This window comes from Megalobrama amblycephala, linkage group LG11, assembly GCF_018812025.1.
Source record: "Megalobrama amblycephala isolate DHTTF-2021 linkage group LG11, ASM1881202v1, whole genome shotgun sequence".
Lineage (NCBI taxonomy): Eukaryota > Metazoa > Chordata > Actinopteri > Cypriniformes > Xenocyprididae > Megalobrama > Megalobrama amblycephala.
The window spans coordinates 17,708,169-17,725,492 of NC_063054.1; the positions used below are offsets into that span (position 1 = coordinate 17,708,169).

Consider the following 17,324-nt stretch of genomic DNA (forward strand, 5'->3'; position numbering starts at 1 on the left):
ACTTTCATTATGTGTTCCACAGAAGAAATAAATGCACATGGGTTTAGAACAACCTTGAGAGTGAATGACAGAATTTTTAAGTGGCTTCTGTCAGAAAATCTTATGGAAAAGAATACAAGATTATCATTGAAAATGACTTTATTACTGCTTCCAGAATTATTGGAAGAAAACAGCCCTTGCACAAATGCACAATTAGACATCAAAATCTTTTTCTTTTTTTTCTTTTTTTGTCCAAAACAATCAATTTACATAAATTGGCATGCAGACCAACAAGTAGAATTACAAAATTAAACCATTATTTCATTTTGGTTTAGGGAAAAAGAAAAAAAAAAGTATGTCAAGCCAGAAAAATAAACTTCTCATAAAAAACATCCCATTGATACATAAAAAAGGCAACGATTTCAGAAACATTAAAACCTACAAACATTTTTTTTGGGGTGTTGGTCAATTCTGTATAATGTGTGTAATGTAAAAAGAATACAAAACAGTACAAAGCACTCAAATATTCACATACTGACTTACATTTGATATTGGCTTGTTATATAAATTGAATTCACATAAATAATGAGGCACAGAATGACCAAGTGAGGCATTGGCCTGTTATTGTCATGGCTGAAGAAGAGCCTCTTCGTTTTACACCCAACACAGGATATCCTGTCCTCATGATGAACTGTTCTCCTCATCAAGTTCACACTTTTTTTTCATACTGATATCTTGCTGTCTATGCAGCTCGCAGCGGTTTGCTCAGCATTCGATGGACATCCGCTGGTCAACAATGTATTTACAGTCAACTTTGATTTCATCTGAAATTAATCTTGGCTCAAAGCAAGGTCAACTATAACCAGCATCAGTGTCTCTGCTGAAATCCGTAAACACAGCCGTAGACTCACCAGAGGCTGTTGGCATTGTCAAAAGGCAAAGTTTTCAGGCAAACCTTGAAGCAGAGATGCGCCCGTGTTTGGAATGTCAAGTCAAAACAATCCTTCAAAAGCCATCCGATTTGTCCTTGCAGGTCTTATTTCTTAAGACACTGGTACATGAGTGCTCTGGGATTCAGCATGTAGCGCTCAGAGTTGAAGAACTTGAGATACTGAGGCATAGAGGACCTTGGGGTCATGTACGACATACCTGGAGCCACGGCCATCGCTTCAGCAAGCTTCTGCTTCATTTCTTTAACCTCGTGGTCTTGTTTCAGAATTTTAACTGTAAAGAAAGACAGTAAAACAGATATTAATATTGTGGCCGATACCAACAAGCTAATAATCATTTTATATTAATTTAGTGATTTATATTATATTATTATACTAACATACAGTTTGTCTTTAACAAATTTGTTAAAGGGATAGTTCACACAAAAATGAAAATTTGATGTTTATCTGCTTACCCCCAGCGCATTCAAGATGTAGGTAACTTTGTTTCTTCAGTAGAACACAAATGATGATTTTTAACTCGTGTTCAGCACTCATTCAGGTCTGATCGCGCTCTGACAGCGGCAGTGATGTCTCGCTCTCATTGAACTATATGCGCGAGACATCACTGCCGCTGTCAGAGCGCGATCAGACATCACTAAGCGAATGCTGATCGCGGTTGGACATAGTGGTGTATTAGAGTTAAAAAATTATATAAATACTGTTCGGTTTATCGCACAAACCGATCGTTTCGTGTCTTAGGACATCAGTGTGTCGTCACGATCCGCAGGGTTTAATTTGGACTTGTCTATGCAAGTTTTATTTACTCTTATAGTAGAAGTTCCCATCCACTAGCATTATTTGACTGACAGACGGTAACGGTTGGAGTTAAAAATCATCATTTGTGTTCTACTGAAGAAACAAAGTCACCTACATCTTGAATGCGCTGGGGGTAAGCAGATAAACATCAAATTTTCATTTTTGGGTGAACTATCCCTTTAACATGAACTGCATTACTTAACACGAACTAACAATTGAAGACCCCTGTGGTGAAAATCAAATTTTTAATGTGTCTAATCTATGTGGTGTTTTTACTATGCTTTAAGACAAACCATGTGCAAATTCATAAGTCGACACCATTGCTGAGTATTTTCCGCTTAAAACTGCAGTGAAAAAAGACCCGCGGTTTGAAATCGCTGGTGTCTGTGACATCACAAACTACATTGTAACCAATCACGTCAACGTGCCGGCAGGCTTTAACATATCATTAACAGCGAACTCAGGGGAGTTTCAAGAGAAGCCAGGTTATCCCAGTATATTTTTCTGCTGATATGGAAAATCGTGTAGATTTAGCAATATGGCGAGTGTATGATGTATATTACGATGCTATGACGTTCTGAGTTGTTAAAGCATTTGTAAGGATACTGATTGTTAGAACCAAACATGTGATTCACAGGAACATGGTTTGTGTAACATTAGCAACACATTATTAGCTGTTTGATAAATATAAAATATTATTAATTTTTTCGTTGCTAGGTGGCGCCCGCAGGAGGTACACTCCAGTTTATAGGGACTTATCGGCACTCTTTTAAGAGTTGATCAAAATGTTTAGATGCAATAAAATATCTATTTTGTTATTCCACATTGGAAAACAAAGTATTTTACAACACTCTGTGAGTAATATCTCGTGATCGACACAATGGATTGTTGATTTTTGGCTCTTTTTAATCGTGAGAATCTGCTGTAAATAATGTGCCATTTTCTACTATCTGTGCATTTTCTGTTAAGTTATGAGAAAAAACACCACGTGAAATCTACATATTTATTTTCACTTAGTGCCTGTGTGCTGTTTTTGTTGTAAAGGCATATTACGCAATTTTTGCAGACTCATTAGGGTGAAAACAATGCAACAGGAGCATGTTGGAAGCTTGATCTAAATGTGTAATGTCTCGGATCTTGTATGCAAAAAGGAATTATTGTGCTACCTATTAAGTTTGTTTCTATTGGCTCTTAAATAGAGACACAAACGTGCTCACGTAGTTGTTAAAGCGTTTGTAAGGATACTGATTGTTAGAACCAAACATGTGATTCACAGGAACGTGGTTTGTGTAACATTAGCAACACATTATTAGCTGTTTGATAACATAGTCAAGCAAAAGCCTAATCATATTAATTACCGTTAAGTGTCCGACGTTGTAAAGAGCGATAACATTGTGCAGCGTTTACCTCAGTAAGTTGACCGAGTGGATCTCTGAGCTGACGTGAGCGAGTGGAAGTGGGGCTGATTTGCATATTTATTGATTCACTCGCCTGTGTGTGTCTTCTCATATCCGGCTACTTTGACGCACGTATGGTGTGGGAGTGGTTTAAGTTTGTTGTCACAAGGAGTGAGAAAGGTTGACATGGATCACACTAAATCTCAAACCTCTGCGGAATCACCCGTTTTAAACAAACGCCGAACAGAAAAGAGAACGCAGCAGAGCTCGTAATAAAACAAGAATCAACATTGACTTTTTGGAGATGGCGTGAACTGAGGGATTTGAAATGTTGTAAAAGATACGTAAACCGTAAGGTATTTTATTGAACAGATAAATTGCCATATATAGCATTATCTATTGTAAAGGGTCATAATCATCCGCAGTCACGCAGAGCCGAAGTATAACCAAAATAACGTTCTTCCACAAAATGCATGCAATTTTTGTTTTTTTAACTGCTACATGGCCAGAAGTTTCATAGTGTGCCTTTAAAAATCTAAATCTAAAAATCTGCCAATATAGTATCGATATATCATGCATTCTTAAAAAAAATAATTGCAGTGTGGGTCTTGGATGGATGACTGGCATAATTTGAAATGAGAAGAACCTTGCGCTATCTCCAGCTGTCTGCGTGCATCTCCCAGCGCTGAGAAGAGGTCTAGTTTGAGACGGGTTTCAGCACTCAGGTTGTACTCTAGATGCTGAGCCTTGTCTTGTAAGGAGGACAGAGCTGAGAGCAAAGCGTCTGCTTCCTGCTCGCTGCATCTGTTCCTCTGGAGGGTCTGGGGAGGAGCAGGAGAATATTGCACGGATGAGACGAGTATGGACCCAGACGCTGAATGTGATTTCACCAAGAGAACATGTTACAACAACATTCCAATCAACCAATCAGATTTAAGGGACAAGTTTACAGTTTATGTCAAGTTTAGGCTTACATCCAGGGTTAGGTGCTTCTACATCGTTGTTATTCACATATTTCCCTCTGATTTTAGGGATAACTTATGGGTAGGGTTAGGACTAAATGTTTAGACAGGAATGCCGTTCCAGTATCAACAAAATTGATCCACGAACATGTCTTCTTTGGCAAAATCACAGTGACCACAGTCATTCTACTAACATACTACATACAATGTCCTGTAGAATGCCATTTTGACAGAGCTTCATCTCCAGTGGTATTATCATGGGATTTTAGTTTTCACTGGCTACACACTTAAGAATATTTTTTTTATGTTAATTGGGCATATTTCTCCGACTGGACAAAAATACTGGACATTTGTGCATTCAAATCATTTGATGCTCCGCTTTTGGATTCTATATAGTATGCAGGGAAATATGCAGAAGCAGCAAACAATTAATAATGATTTGTGTCATTCTTTTGGTCGCCACAAGAGGAAAATAAATTACACACTTTACTTTTACATTTTACGTTTGTCTTCGGCCATTATAGGAGTATATGTTGTTGTGGATCATACATTTTGCATTTTTTGTACATGTACACATTCAAATTTTGTATACACACATTTAGTTTAATAAATATCTGTTAGTCTTGCAGACTTGCATTACTCTTTCAATTCCAATAAAAAAAGTTCAGAAATGCTTTCCATTTTAAGAGAAAAACAAGTTTGAACACTCTAAAAAATGCTGGGTTAAAAACAACCCAAGTTGGGTTGAAACTGGACAAACCCAGCAATTAGGTTGTTTTTGTTTTTTGTAAAAATTGTATAGGGTCGCAAACGACCCGAGGTGTGTATCAGTGTACGTATATTTTTTCTGCACAACAATAATTGAATCTTAGATGATGGAATAAAAGCAGTTCACCTTTATTCCATAAGGTGGCAATGTCTGAAATACAATGCTGAAGTGACGACTCATTCAGACAGAAAACGAAATAATAAGAAAAACATGAAATGGCTCAGCGATTTACTGCAGAGCGAGTACTAAACGCAATCAAATAACTGTTACAGGATGAATCTGATGAAGCTGTTAGCAATCGAAATATTGATTTTGAAGATGTTGAAAATTATTTAGTTTTGAGAATACGTTTGAGATCGCGAATGGGCTCATATTCGTGACCTCAAACATAAAACTAGCCCATTATTTGCTGAATTTACTGGGAAATGAGCTCTGACGAGGACAGTGAGGATGGCAAAAAACATCTGCTCAAACTGAGCCCTTTCAAGCTCCAAAAGGTAACAAAATATGCTTTATTTTATTCTTCTGTAATTGTTACTCTAATATCAGAGGAGTTTTATATTATCGCGTCAGGTAGAGATCCTTCCGTGTTAGATATAGATCCGGGTCGATAAAGACCCGAAAATGTAAATGATTGGCGAAATGATTGTCATGCATTTAAGGGTTAATATGTTTAAAAAAATGAAAATTTATTAAAGATTAAGTTTAATGAATAATTATTAAATAATAAATATTTTTTAAATTGCTTATTAATAATTGATTACCTTTTCATTATTATTGTTGCCTCTTTGTTTAGTCATTTTTAAACAACAATTGGGTTAAAATAAAACTGCCCAGTGCATTGGGCAAACATTTAACCCAACTGCAAGGTTAAAACAACCAAATTGCTAGTTTTGTCCATTTTCAACCCAACTTGGGTTGTTTTTAACCCAGCTTTTTAGAGTGAATGATGTTAAATTCATAATACAAAAATTCTCAGGTTGCACGATGGTTTATGAAAGATGTGGTTTCTGTCTTGGCATGATTTATATAACAGATGGCACTAACAGCATTTAAACTGGGCAAGGAACAAGAAATAATGACCAAAAAAAAAGAAAGAAAAGAAAGAAACTCTGCTGAAAAATCCAGCACAATCAAGCATAAATTGCATGTTGGTCCAGGCTGGTTCCTGCTGGTTAGAGCTGGTTTAGTGCTGGCTTCGCAGGGAACCAAAAAAAAAAAAACAGTAACCAGCATCCCATGATGTTCTCAGCATCCAAAACATAGCCTACCTTATGCTGGTGATGGATTTCTCAGCAGGGAATAACACAGAATCAGCATTCTGCACAGAAACTTTCACCCACACCAATCAAAAAAAGAGCCACGAACTGAACACCACAGACATCAAGCTACCAGATCCACATGTGTCATAACATGAATATAAAAATATGAGCCACACACATCCAGCACATCACATCTATTCAATGCAGTATGTAACTGAACAGATCTACGAACCGCGTCCTTTACCTCCACTTCATTCTCTAGAGCTATCATTCGATTTTCTTTCTCCTGATATTCCAGCTGTAGTTGTTTGTACTCTGAGTCTAGATCTTTAGCTTTTTTCCTCAACATTTGAGTTTCACAGTGTTCTTGCCTATAGTGGATGGAAAAAATACAACAATTTACAGGTTTATTTTGCCATTGCTATTTTGAATTGAGATTTCTACTGCCAATTATAACCATAATTGAAAAGCAGGCCATTTAGACCTAGTCTCAAAGACAGATTAAGCATCATTCAACATCACATATACATGATTAATATATGTATATTCTTGCTTTTTAAACACAATTACCTATGTGATGCGCTCCGGAGTAAAATCGTTGCTTCATCAAATTTTTGGGCTCTGACTTCTGTGATTTGTTTTTCTACCGCAACTCGAGCCTCTGTTTCCATTCTGATTTTCTTTTCCAGCAAGGAACAGTTTTGTTTGTCCTTCTGTCTGGATTTTGTGAGACACTGAATCCTGCACAGCAGCACACCAAAGAATTTAAAGGGACAGCGTTAGATTTATTCATGTTACGCATACTCTTACAATAAGAAAAGCATGAGCTTTCATAGTTATCTTTGTAGCACATCATACATTTTTAATGTATACACTACCATTCAAGAGATTTAATAAAATGTTTTTTTTAAAAGAAGTCTCTTATGCTCAGCAAGTCTGCTTTTATTTGATCAAAAATAAAGTAAAACAGTAATATTGTGAAATATTTTTACAATTTAAAACAACGGTATTTTATTTTAGTATATTTTTAAAATGTAATTTATTTCTGTGATGCAAAGCTGAATTTTCAGCATCATTACTCCAGTCCTCAGTGTCACATGATCCTTCAGAAATCATTCTAAAATGCTGATTTGCTGCTCAAAAACATTTAATTTTTTATCAATACTGAACTCGAGATTCATTTTTAAGAATTCTTTGATCAATAGGAATTTTAAAAGAACAGCATTTATTTGAAATAGATTTTTTTTTACAACACTTGCAATAATAAAAGTATTAATTTCTTCTTTTTAAAAAAATAGAAATTAGAAATTGAACGGTAGTGTATGGGTGTTTTTTCACAAAGTGCAATTTGGCTCACTGTTTCATTTCATAGCTAGCATTTTATGTATCCTGAATACAAACAAATAATATTTGCACAACTTCTTCCATAAGCTTAATTGTACGGAGCCCCACACATGACATGCAAGAAAAAAAATTAAATCGTGCACACGATTTACTATTTTGTTCCCTCGATTTACTAAATAGTCTGCACGATTTACTATTTCGTTCCCTCGATTTACTGAATCATCTGCATGATTTACTATTTTGTTCCCTTAATTTATAAATCATGCGCATAATTTATAAATCGAGGGAACTAAATAGTAAATCGTGCGCACGTTTTAGTAAATCGAGGGAACGAAATAGCAAATCTCAAGATTAAAGTTGTTAAATTTCGAGAAAAAACTCGTTAAATTTCGAGAAAAAAGTCGAGATAAAATGTTGAGAATAAACTCGTTAAATTACGAGAAAAAAACTCGTTAAATTTCGAGAAAAAAGTCGAGATAAAATGTTGAGAATAAAGTCATTAAATTATGAGAAAAAAGTCGTTAAATTACGAGAACAAATTCGTTAAATTATGAGAAAAATGTTGTTAAATTTCGAGAAAAAAGTTGAGATAAAATGTTGAGAATAAACTCGTTAAATTACGACATTTTATCTTGACTTTTTTCTCGAAATTTAACATTTTTCTCATAATTTAATGAATTTGTTCTCGTAATTAAACGACTTTTTTCTCGTAATTTAATGACTTTATTCTCAACATTTTATCTCGCCTTTTTTCTCGAAATTTAACGAGTTTTTTTCTCGTAATTTAACGAGTTTATTCTCAACATTTTATTTTGACTTTTTTCTCGAAATTTAACGAGTTTTTTCTCGAAATTTAACAACTTTAATCTCGAGATGGTTTTATTTTTTTATTATTGCTTGGCCCTAATCCTCTTCCGTACTGTATAATTGGAAAAAAAAACACACAAATATATTCTGTTCATAAACAGAATTTAGTTTTTTTCCCCATCTCTTTGGTAACCAAGAATACTTACTTTTGGAAAAAAAAAAAGAAAAGAAAAAAAAAACCTTTAATGGGACAAAATTTGGTGATTGTGATGATCCCACAACTGTGGGACAGTACTAAATTGATTATTTTCACAAAATAAATATTGAAATGGTTTATAATTTAGTCTTTGTTTATATTTTCCTAGTTTTTAAAAGTATAATAAATATTTTTATGATGAATTGTATAGTGTTCAAAATTCTATATCTAAATCTACATAAAAGCCATGGTAAAAAAAAAAAAAAACTATTCAAATTTTAATGTTATCATATAACAAATAAATGCAATCAGTTTAGTAACCCCCATATGCTTGATATATAAACACAAATCAAGCAGTCAAACTTCAATCAGTGTGACCGAACATCAACCAGAGCACTAATGCCAAGACCAACAGGAAGAGATCAGAGGACTCACTTGTTCTGCAGCAGTTCATTTGCATGTCTGAGCAGAGAGACTTCAGGGCGCAGACTGTGTTCACTGTTGGTAAGATTACAAATGTGACTGCGCAGCTCCTGCTCACTCTGTCTGCTCGCCTGCAGCTCTCCCTTCAGCTTCCTCATTTCTTGCTCCAGCCTGTGGAACAGATGGACATCACAGTGTAAATGTACTCAAAATTCATTAACCATCTTCCACCGTCCATTACTCTTCTGCAAACCTATGAATTTTGAGCTGAATCAGTACATGTAAAAATTAAATAACATAAACATACTTCAACATCTGGTCAGCATGTGGGTTTGGAGGACTTGGTGAGATGTTCAACGAGCACCTTTCGGCAGAGTCCCCAGTCAAGTTGATGGCTTTGGGGGCTTTCTGCCTCTTCTCCCCTTTGATATTAGGGATATTCACTGCACCTCGATGCACTTTAGGCAGGGAGCTCTTGGAGGGTCTTTGAGCTTTGCTGCTCTGGTCCTCCTGAGGTAGGTTTTCAGTCATCTCTAGCATGGATGTAGAGTCCACATGAAGTTCACCTCCACGATTCTTGGGTCCTGGAGTTTGTGGATTTGTGTCTCTTTCGGGTCTCGCAGGAAGTCTGTGGATTTGAAGGCAGTCTTCCATGTTTTGTTTGTCCTCTGAGGTGACTGCATCGGATGGACACTGGTATTGCGTCGGCCTGGATTTGGCCACCTTATATTTGGGATCTGTACAAAGACATTTGTCACAATTTTAACTATATTACATTTGATCACTAAATTGAATAGCAAATTATATCATCATTCAAATGAATTTTTTGAGCAATTTTAAAGAGGATTACGCTATTACGCTTTTTTACATTTTGTCTGTGTAACGTTGCTGTTTGAGGATGAAAAATGTCTGCAAAGGTCTTACAAAACAGAAAGTTCACTCCAAAGGGAGTTAAGGCCTGTCCACACACCAAGAACGATAACTATAACGATAACTTTATTAGCGTCCACATCAGCGGACAATACCATTCTTTAGTTCGTTTTTGTTTTAAAATGGCATTTTAAAATGAAAACGATTCTTGTCTACACTGGCATTTCCACAGCATTTCAGAATCAATCTCTATCTACACTACACGACCGAAAAAGCATGTCACATGACCATTCATGCACACTGGGCATGTGTGAACAAGTGTAAACAGTTGCCTCTTGCGCATGTAGGTAGCCGCAGTATTAAAAAAATGCAGAGTTTAACTGCACAATGGCTGCTAAAAATGACAACAAAGCCAGCAAAGATTCAGTTCAGTCTCCATGTTGTTGTTTACACGGTCGTCAAGGATACGCAGAGTGAATGTAGGCAGCCACACCATTGTTTTCAAGAGTCTCCGTTTTGGTCTGTTTACACTGAAAAGCAACCCTGGCGTTTTTTGTAACTAAAACAGGCTCTGCAGTGTTTTCAAAAGTCTCTGTTTTCGAGGGTGGAAAATGCCGGAGTAGTGTAAAAGACAGCTAAGTGTGTGCTTCAGTTTTGTTGTCTGCCGCTTTAAATACCAGGATGGATGTGATTGGCTGATTGTATTGTTCATCAGTTGGAAAAAATCATTCTGAAAGTGATTCCAATGATATTGTTTCTCCGTTATCGTTATCGTTGTAGATGTAGTGTGGACTCTGCTATTTTATTTTTAGAAAGATTTTAGAACTATATATTTATTGTTATTGTTATAGTTATTGTCCTTGGTGTGAACAGGCCTTTTTTATTCTCTACATCATTGCGCAGTTTCCGAACCCCTGAAAAGCCTTGGTTGTAGCTTTGAGTTTTCTTCTGAGAATGTCCATGTCACAGTATTCCTCATTTAAATAATCCCTCCCCCCAAAGTGGTTGACCAATCACAACGCACTGGTCCAGCTGCCAATCAGAGCACACTGCAATGTAAAATATGTAAAACATAATGTTTTTTGAACATTCAAGCATGAAAACCTATTCTAGTAGACCCCATAAACAAAATCTAGACTTTGATGTGTAAAGGCATGATATGGCCTATTAAAATACTGAACATTTTAGAAATACTTCCTAAACATAGTTTATATGGTAGCATTAAAGAAATTACACCTACCTTCCATCCACAATTTTGGGTACAGGTGCATATAAGGAGGTAGGGATTGTTGCAGGAGATCCATGTGGAGGTCATTCTCACTCTGAACAGATTTCTGAGCGCGCAGCTTAAACATACTGGAGAAGTAGCAGGTTGCATCAAATCCCATATACACTAGTGGATAACCAATGCTGGAAGAAATCATTATTGTACAGTATGAAACCCAGCTGGTAAAGTTATTGTTCATTTAAAACCCAAAATTACATTTCACTCTAAAATTGACAATCAGGACCTACCAGTGTGCAGCAAATAGATGGGACAGATTTGCATGAGGGCTTTTCAGGTCCCTCAACCGTAGAGAGGCCTCCATGTACACTAAGAGTATCCATAATGTCACAGTTGACATACAGATTCCCTTCTCTGCAAGTAAGTATGTGAGTAAGTAAATAAATATGTTTATAGACAGTTCATAATACTTCCAGGTGCATATATCTGTGAGTGTTAATGAAATGGCAATTAGTGTTCAGGGCTTACCTGTATGCCACATATAGTTGAGTAAGACATATGTGCTGGCTGCAAAAAACAACCAGTGTAAGGGTACAAAAATTAAACAGAATAAGTCCAGGGTAAATGCTGCACACACAAAAACCACACAGATGGCCTGTAAAAGAAAAGCAGAGGTTAGTTGTTGTTGTTGTTTTTAATGTAATTTGAAATGTACATAAATGCAGCAGAACATAATATTAAAATATCATATATTAGAAAGAAAAATTGAACAAGAAAATTCATTTTTAATCATAGACCGAGTTTTGTTATTATTCTAAAAGTAAACAATACAATTGCATGCTGCATTACCAGTCCATGACAGTGGAATGTGGTGTAGACGGTCCCTAGAAAGAGCCAACAAGGCCACAGGTACTCCAGTCTGAACTCCAGAACAAAGTCAGCTAACAGCACCAGCATCCAGACAATCATGAACTTCAGAACAGAATAAGCGCTGGAAACAGGACATAGATTGAGAATTTTATGTTTCCACAAAGCATCACCAACTCTAATTTTGTGAATAATACATTTTATGTCTCGTCTGCACGTGTTATTTGAGTAATATATCTATAAATAACAGACAATTTATTTAATTTGAATTATTTTTAATGAATAAAAAACTAAATAATATATATTTTTGATGTACTAAAATCAAAACAGAAGTCCGTGTACAACTACGAAAGAAACGCGCGTTGTCTGTGTTTATATTTTTTTGTCACTACGTACTGACTAAAAGACAAACAAACCTGTTCTGTATTTCAAAAGAAACGTGAACCAGAATATACATAAGATTTAAAGGCCCTGAAAGTAAGTTCTTGAAGACGTTACAATCCATGTTTTGGTCGCACAGTCTATTGTGCTTCATTCCTTTGTTCAGGCTTTCTGCCCTCCACATCCCTTTGTGTTTGGTAACCATAGCAACATTTCATCTTCTGCATCAGCACCTAAACGTCGAATCTACAGTGTTGCCATGGCTATTTAAAGAACAAGAAACCGTTTCAGAAGAAATCTGCGCACGTTCATTTCACTATGAAGCGTAGCAATAAACACAGGAGGCTATTGTCCAGAAGACTACACTATATAAAGAAGAGACGGGGTCAGTTCAGACTACACTGTTGTGTGTTGCCCTCACTAGGAACAATAAATCAGCGAACCTGATCGAATAAAAATGTACCCAACAACTTAAGGACACGGCTCTATTAAATATTATATTAATACGCGTAATTCACGGCACACTATACAGCTCAGACACAAAATAATCTCTGAGATACAATGTATTACATAAACGACATTCCTGCGCGCATTTTGTCTAGTCAGAGGCCCTTGTCAGCTTGTCTGTGTTTTCAGACTGTCTGTTTTTCAGACATCGTATTGTCATGAAGAAATAACAAGACTTGTTAGATGACACTGCATCAAACAACACCAATAATAGCTAGGCTTATTAATATCAGAGTATGAAATAAATAAAATGCCATAACATATGCAATGCTAAGTTTAAGTGCACGGATATTTTTTGGTATTTAAATATTTTGTTAACGTGGCCCACCGCAATGTTTTCACACGAAATATTATAGATTCGGCCCTGAGTGCATCCATTAAATCACAGCGAGCATTAGCTCTAAAATAAACCCAGATTTCTTCTCATAGCAGGAGATGCTGTTTGTTTATTGTTTGCGTCAATCCGTTCAGCGCGCTATGAATAGCCAAGCGCGAGCCATTCAGGTGAAAACGAATAAGAGCAATAACAAAACAACAAAGCAGCGCGCGCGGTGTCATACCTTTCGGAAATCTTCTCTGTGAGTTTAATCTTTTTCATTTTCCGTAGCCTGCCTATATCCATGTAGCGTTTCTTCATATTATGGCTTCTGGTCCTGCTGGCTATTTAGTCCATTAAACAGGTAATTGTAGTAAGACTGGAGGTCTCATTTACAGTAACCTGAGCAGAAGCGCTTTGTGCGTTAGTGGAGGTGGATGTGCGCACGCTCGAGAACTTCACACAGAACCGAGCGCCACAGCGAGGTGCGTGTAAGTACATCTGCGCTGTCTGGAGAACAAGGGGCTCAGAAACGCGTTGCAAACACAGTGTGACAAACACACATGCTGTATAAACGCGTAAATATTTAAAGCGACAAAGCGAGTTCACAAACCAAAATCAACATAATTTATTGAATTTTTATTTTTAATATAGATTTTTAAAAAGGTTGTTATAGAGGCTGTCAGATTCGTAATATTTTAAGCAGGCTACCATTTGAAATAGTAAACAACTACAGCTCTAATGATTGTTTAGGAATATAGGCTAGATAGACTTAGATAAAACAGGTAATGATAGATAGATAGATAGATAGATAGATAGATAGATAGATAGATAGATAGATAGATAGATAGATAGATAGATAGATAGAGTTGCAAGAAAAAGTATGTGAACCACTTGCAGAATCTTTGAAAATGTGAAAACTTTTAACAAAATAAGAGAGATCGTACAAAATGCATGTTATTTTTTTATTTAGTACTGTCCTAAGGAATATATTTTACACAAAAGATGTTTACATCCATAAGACAAAAAAATAGCTGAATTTATTAAAATGTCCTAGTTCAAAAGTTTGTGAACCACTGATTCTTAATACTCAGTTTGTTCTGAGCAGTTAAACTGAGCTCTGTTCTTCAGAAAAATTCTCCAAGTCCCAAAAATTCTTCAGTTTTCCAGCATCTTTTGCATATTTGAGTCCTTTCCAGCAGTGACTGTATGATTTTGAGATCCATCTTTTCACACTGAGAACAATTGAGGGACTCAAACTCAACTATTAAAAAAGGTTCAAACATTCACTGATGCTCCAGAAGGAAACACGATGCATTGAGAGTCTGGGGGTGAAAACTTTTGAACAGGATGAAGATGTCCAAATTTTATCTTATTTCGTTTAAATATCATTGTTTTTAATTTAGTACTGCCCTTCAGAAGCAACAGAAAATACTTGCATGTTTCCCGGAAGAAAGATTAAATACAATTTACCTTGATCTTCAAATTCAAAAGTTTTCACCCCCCGACTCTCAATGCATCATGTTTCCTTCTAGAGCATCAGTGAATGTTTGAACCTTTTTTAATAGTTGTGTTTGAGTCCCTCAATCGTCCTCAGTGTGAAAAGACGGATCTCAACATCATTCAGTCACTGCTGGAAAGGGTTCAAATATGCAAAAGATGGTGGAAAACTGAAGAATCTGCAGGAGCTGGAGGATTTTTCTGAAGATCAGAGCTCAGTTTAACTGTTCAGAACAAACAAGAGACTCATGAACAACCATCACAAAACAAAAAACAGTCGTAGATCATCCAGGTAACCACACACAGTATTAAGAATCAGTGGTTCACATACTTATGAATGGGGTTATTTTAATAAATTCTGCTATTTTTTTTGTCTTGTGGATTACATGTAAACATCTTTTATGTAAAATATCTTACTCAGGAGAGTACTAAATAAAAAATAACATGCATTTTGAATGATCTCTCTTATTTTGTTAACATTTTTCACATTTTCACAGATTCTGCAAGTGGTTCACATACTTTTTCCTGCAACTGTAGATAGATAGATAGATAGATAGATAGATAGATAGATAGATAGATAGATATTAAAGTTGAGAAAACTTAAAAGTTTAAGGAAAACCAGCTGGAGATTTTTGAGTTTTCACAACTTGTATTATAACAAATTAAATTTACAAGTTGAGAAAACTCAAAAATCTCCTGCAGCTGGTTGCCTTAAACTTTGAAGTTTTCTCAACTTTTGTTTTTTTACAGTCTAGATAGATAGATAAACAACTCAGAAACATCATAATCTCTGAGAAATAAATGGATTACATAGACAACATTCCTGCACACATTGTATCATAAGAGGCCCTTGTCAGTTTGTCTCTGTTTTCAGACTGTCTTGATTAGATAGACAGATAGATAGATAGATAGATAGATAGATAGATAGATAGATAGATAGATAGCAAAAATAAAGGAAATAGCATCTTATTATTGTGTTGTATAGCCAGTAAGTTCTACTTTTTAGGTGAACTCCCAGGTAATTTCAAGAGTATACTGCACCTCTTTCACTTCCTCAGTCAAGACATGCTGTATATTTTGGAAATTTAATGCCACTGACTCTTTTGATTTTGCTGTTTTTCCCCTCACACCACAAGGTAAAGTCTTTCAACTGTTTCCTGACCACATTATACACATCTCAGTTGGCTAAATACTCTATAATACCCTTTTGCCAGTGGCTTGATCTGGTGTTTCACTAGAAATCTGTAGAGAATAAACTGAAACTTTACAAAATGGCACCTGTCAGCATATAGCAGTCTGCTAGCGTTTAAGACTAATTGCAATGTATCCAGGAAACAAAGTAAGGACATACTAATAACATTTGTTTTATTTTCTTTAGTTTTTATTTGATGCTTGTATATTATGAATGTATATAAATCTCACTGTCTTCAACCATCTGCTTTCAGTAGTATGACATACCTTTTATACAATATTGAAATGTTGAAAAAAGTAAAGAATTAATATATAATAATTAGTTGTTCCTTTCTCCAGCTAATGCCATTTTCCACACAAAACAATTCATTAATGATACTTTCAGAGCAACAATTCAAGAAACTGTCTTTGAAACATATGCAACTTAAAACACAACATTATAATTCACTCAGATGAAGAACTTATGCCACACAGTCAAATTAAAGCAAGGAGGATATGCATCATTCTGGTGGGCAGTCATCTATATATTTCAGTTGCATCTGTGTTTGTGCAATTGTGCTGAAAGAATCTCCACATCCATCTGCTCTCACAGACTGTGCGGTCTGCTGTCAGATTCAGACATTTATTTCTGGGTGATGGGGAATGAATTCTGGTCCATCAGTTCTCCTACTCGCTCCTGGAGAATCTGCACAACTTCAGCTAGGATGAAAACATGAGTGTCATCCAAATCCTGGATGATGAATTTCTTCCCCAACGCTGACGTCTCATCCAGATATAGAAGAAATTGCTTCATAGCTGGGTCACTGTTTCATATTTTAAAAGAAGAATAGTAAATGAAGGTGCAATAGAGCATGACTTATTTCAAAGGTGCACTCAAAATTGATCAAGGATGTAGCCTCATGCAAAAGCAAGTTTTCAGTTACAAATGACACTGAAGAAATACTCTACCCACTGTCAGCCGTGTATGTTTATATATCGCAAGCAAATATTAAATAAGCGGTTACAGTGAATGGTGTTTTGTTGGGCACGTGATGTTCCCATGTGGCGACCCACTCCATGCAAAATAAAACGGCTTTGGGCAACTGATCTGACTGGATGTTTTCTTTGGATGATCTCTGTTGATTTCTTTATTTTTTTAATGAGAGATCAATCACTGGACGCAGCTTTAAATCGTTATGATTTGTAAAACTTACCATTCAACGAGAACTCCTTTCAAGACGTTAACCATTTTGGATAGGATGTGTTAACACTGCTGTTCCTCCAGTTAATGCGTCAGTATCTATCTGAGGACAAAGGCAAAGTTGTTTTGAACATTAGAAATAAAAAGTTAGCAGTACACCATGAATGTTTGTATTGGTTACAAACGTTTGACATACTATGAGTCTCGCATACGAGTATTTACAAACCAGAATTTTCAAGAAAATGAAAAATTGACACATTACCGTCTAACAACAATAGTCTTCTTCTACTAAGTGACTAGCGTTCGATATGTGAGCTCTACTGCCCCCTGTTGGCCAGGAGCGCAGTGCCGTCCATACACTGAGAAGGAAAGGTACTCATAAAATGTATATAATCCCATA

General features: G+C 35.9%; 2 protein-coding genes across 8 annotated transcripts; both read right to left on the bottom strand.

Annotated features, from left to right (window-relative positions):
• Positions 1 to 120: 120 nt before the first annotated feature.
• On the bottom strand, positions 121 to 13,570 carry si:dkey-12h9.6 (macoilin). Of its 5 annotated transcripts, none has more exons than XM_048206447.1 (11): positions 13,298 to 13,570; positions 11,832 to 11,973; positions 11,511 to 11,637; positions 11,273 to 11,396; positions 10,998 to 11,167; positions 9,195 to 9,624; positions 8,900 to 9,058; positions 6,688 to 6,858; positions 6,350 to 6,488; positions 3,771 to 3,945; positions 121 to 1,203 (listed from the first exon to the last, which is right to left on the bottom strand). In XM_048206447.1, the coding sequence occupies exons 1-11, from the start codon at positions 13,372 to 13,374 to the stop codon at positions 1,016 to 1,018; spliced, it is 1,902 nt and encodes a 633-aa protein (XP_048062404.1). In that variant the 5' UTR covers positions 13,375 to 13,570; the 3' UTR covers positions 121 to 1,015. The 5 variants fall into 5 exon arrangements, with proteins under 5 accessions (XP_048062404.1, XP_048062405.1, XP_048062402.1 ...); XM_048206448.1 differs by having other exon boundaries at positions 6,362 to 6,488; positions 13,298 to 13,568; XM_048206445.1 differs by lacking the exon at positions 13,298 to 13,570 and adding an exon at positions 12,266 to 12,451.
• A 2,342-nt stretch (positions 13,571 to 15,912) lies between these two features.
• Positions 15,913 to 17,276, bottom strand: gtf2h5 (general transcription factor IIH, polypeptide 5). 3 transcript variants are annotated; one of them, XM_048206452.1, is made up of 3 exons: positions 17,187 to 17,276; positions 16,938 to 17,027; positions 15,913 to 16,547 (listed from the first exon to the last, which is right to left on the bottom strand). In XM_048206452.1, the coding sequence occupies exons 2-3, from the start codon at positions 16,970 to 16,972 to the stop codon at positions 16,367 to 16,369; spliced, it is 216 nt and encodes a 71-aa protein (XP_048062409.1). In that variant the 5' UTR covers positions 16,973 to 17,027; positions 17,187 to 17,276; the 3' UTR covers positions 15,913 to 16,366. The 3 variants fall into 3 exon arrangements, with proteins under 3 accessions (XP_048062409.1, XP_048062410.1, XP_048062411.1); XM_048206453.1 differs by having other exon boundaries at positions 16,938 to 17,023; positions 17,187 to 17,257; XM_048206454.1 differs by having other exon boundaries at positions 17,121 to 17,213.
• Between the last annotated feature and the right edge of the window lie 48 nt (positions 17,277 to 17,324).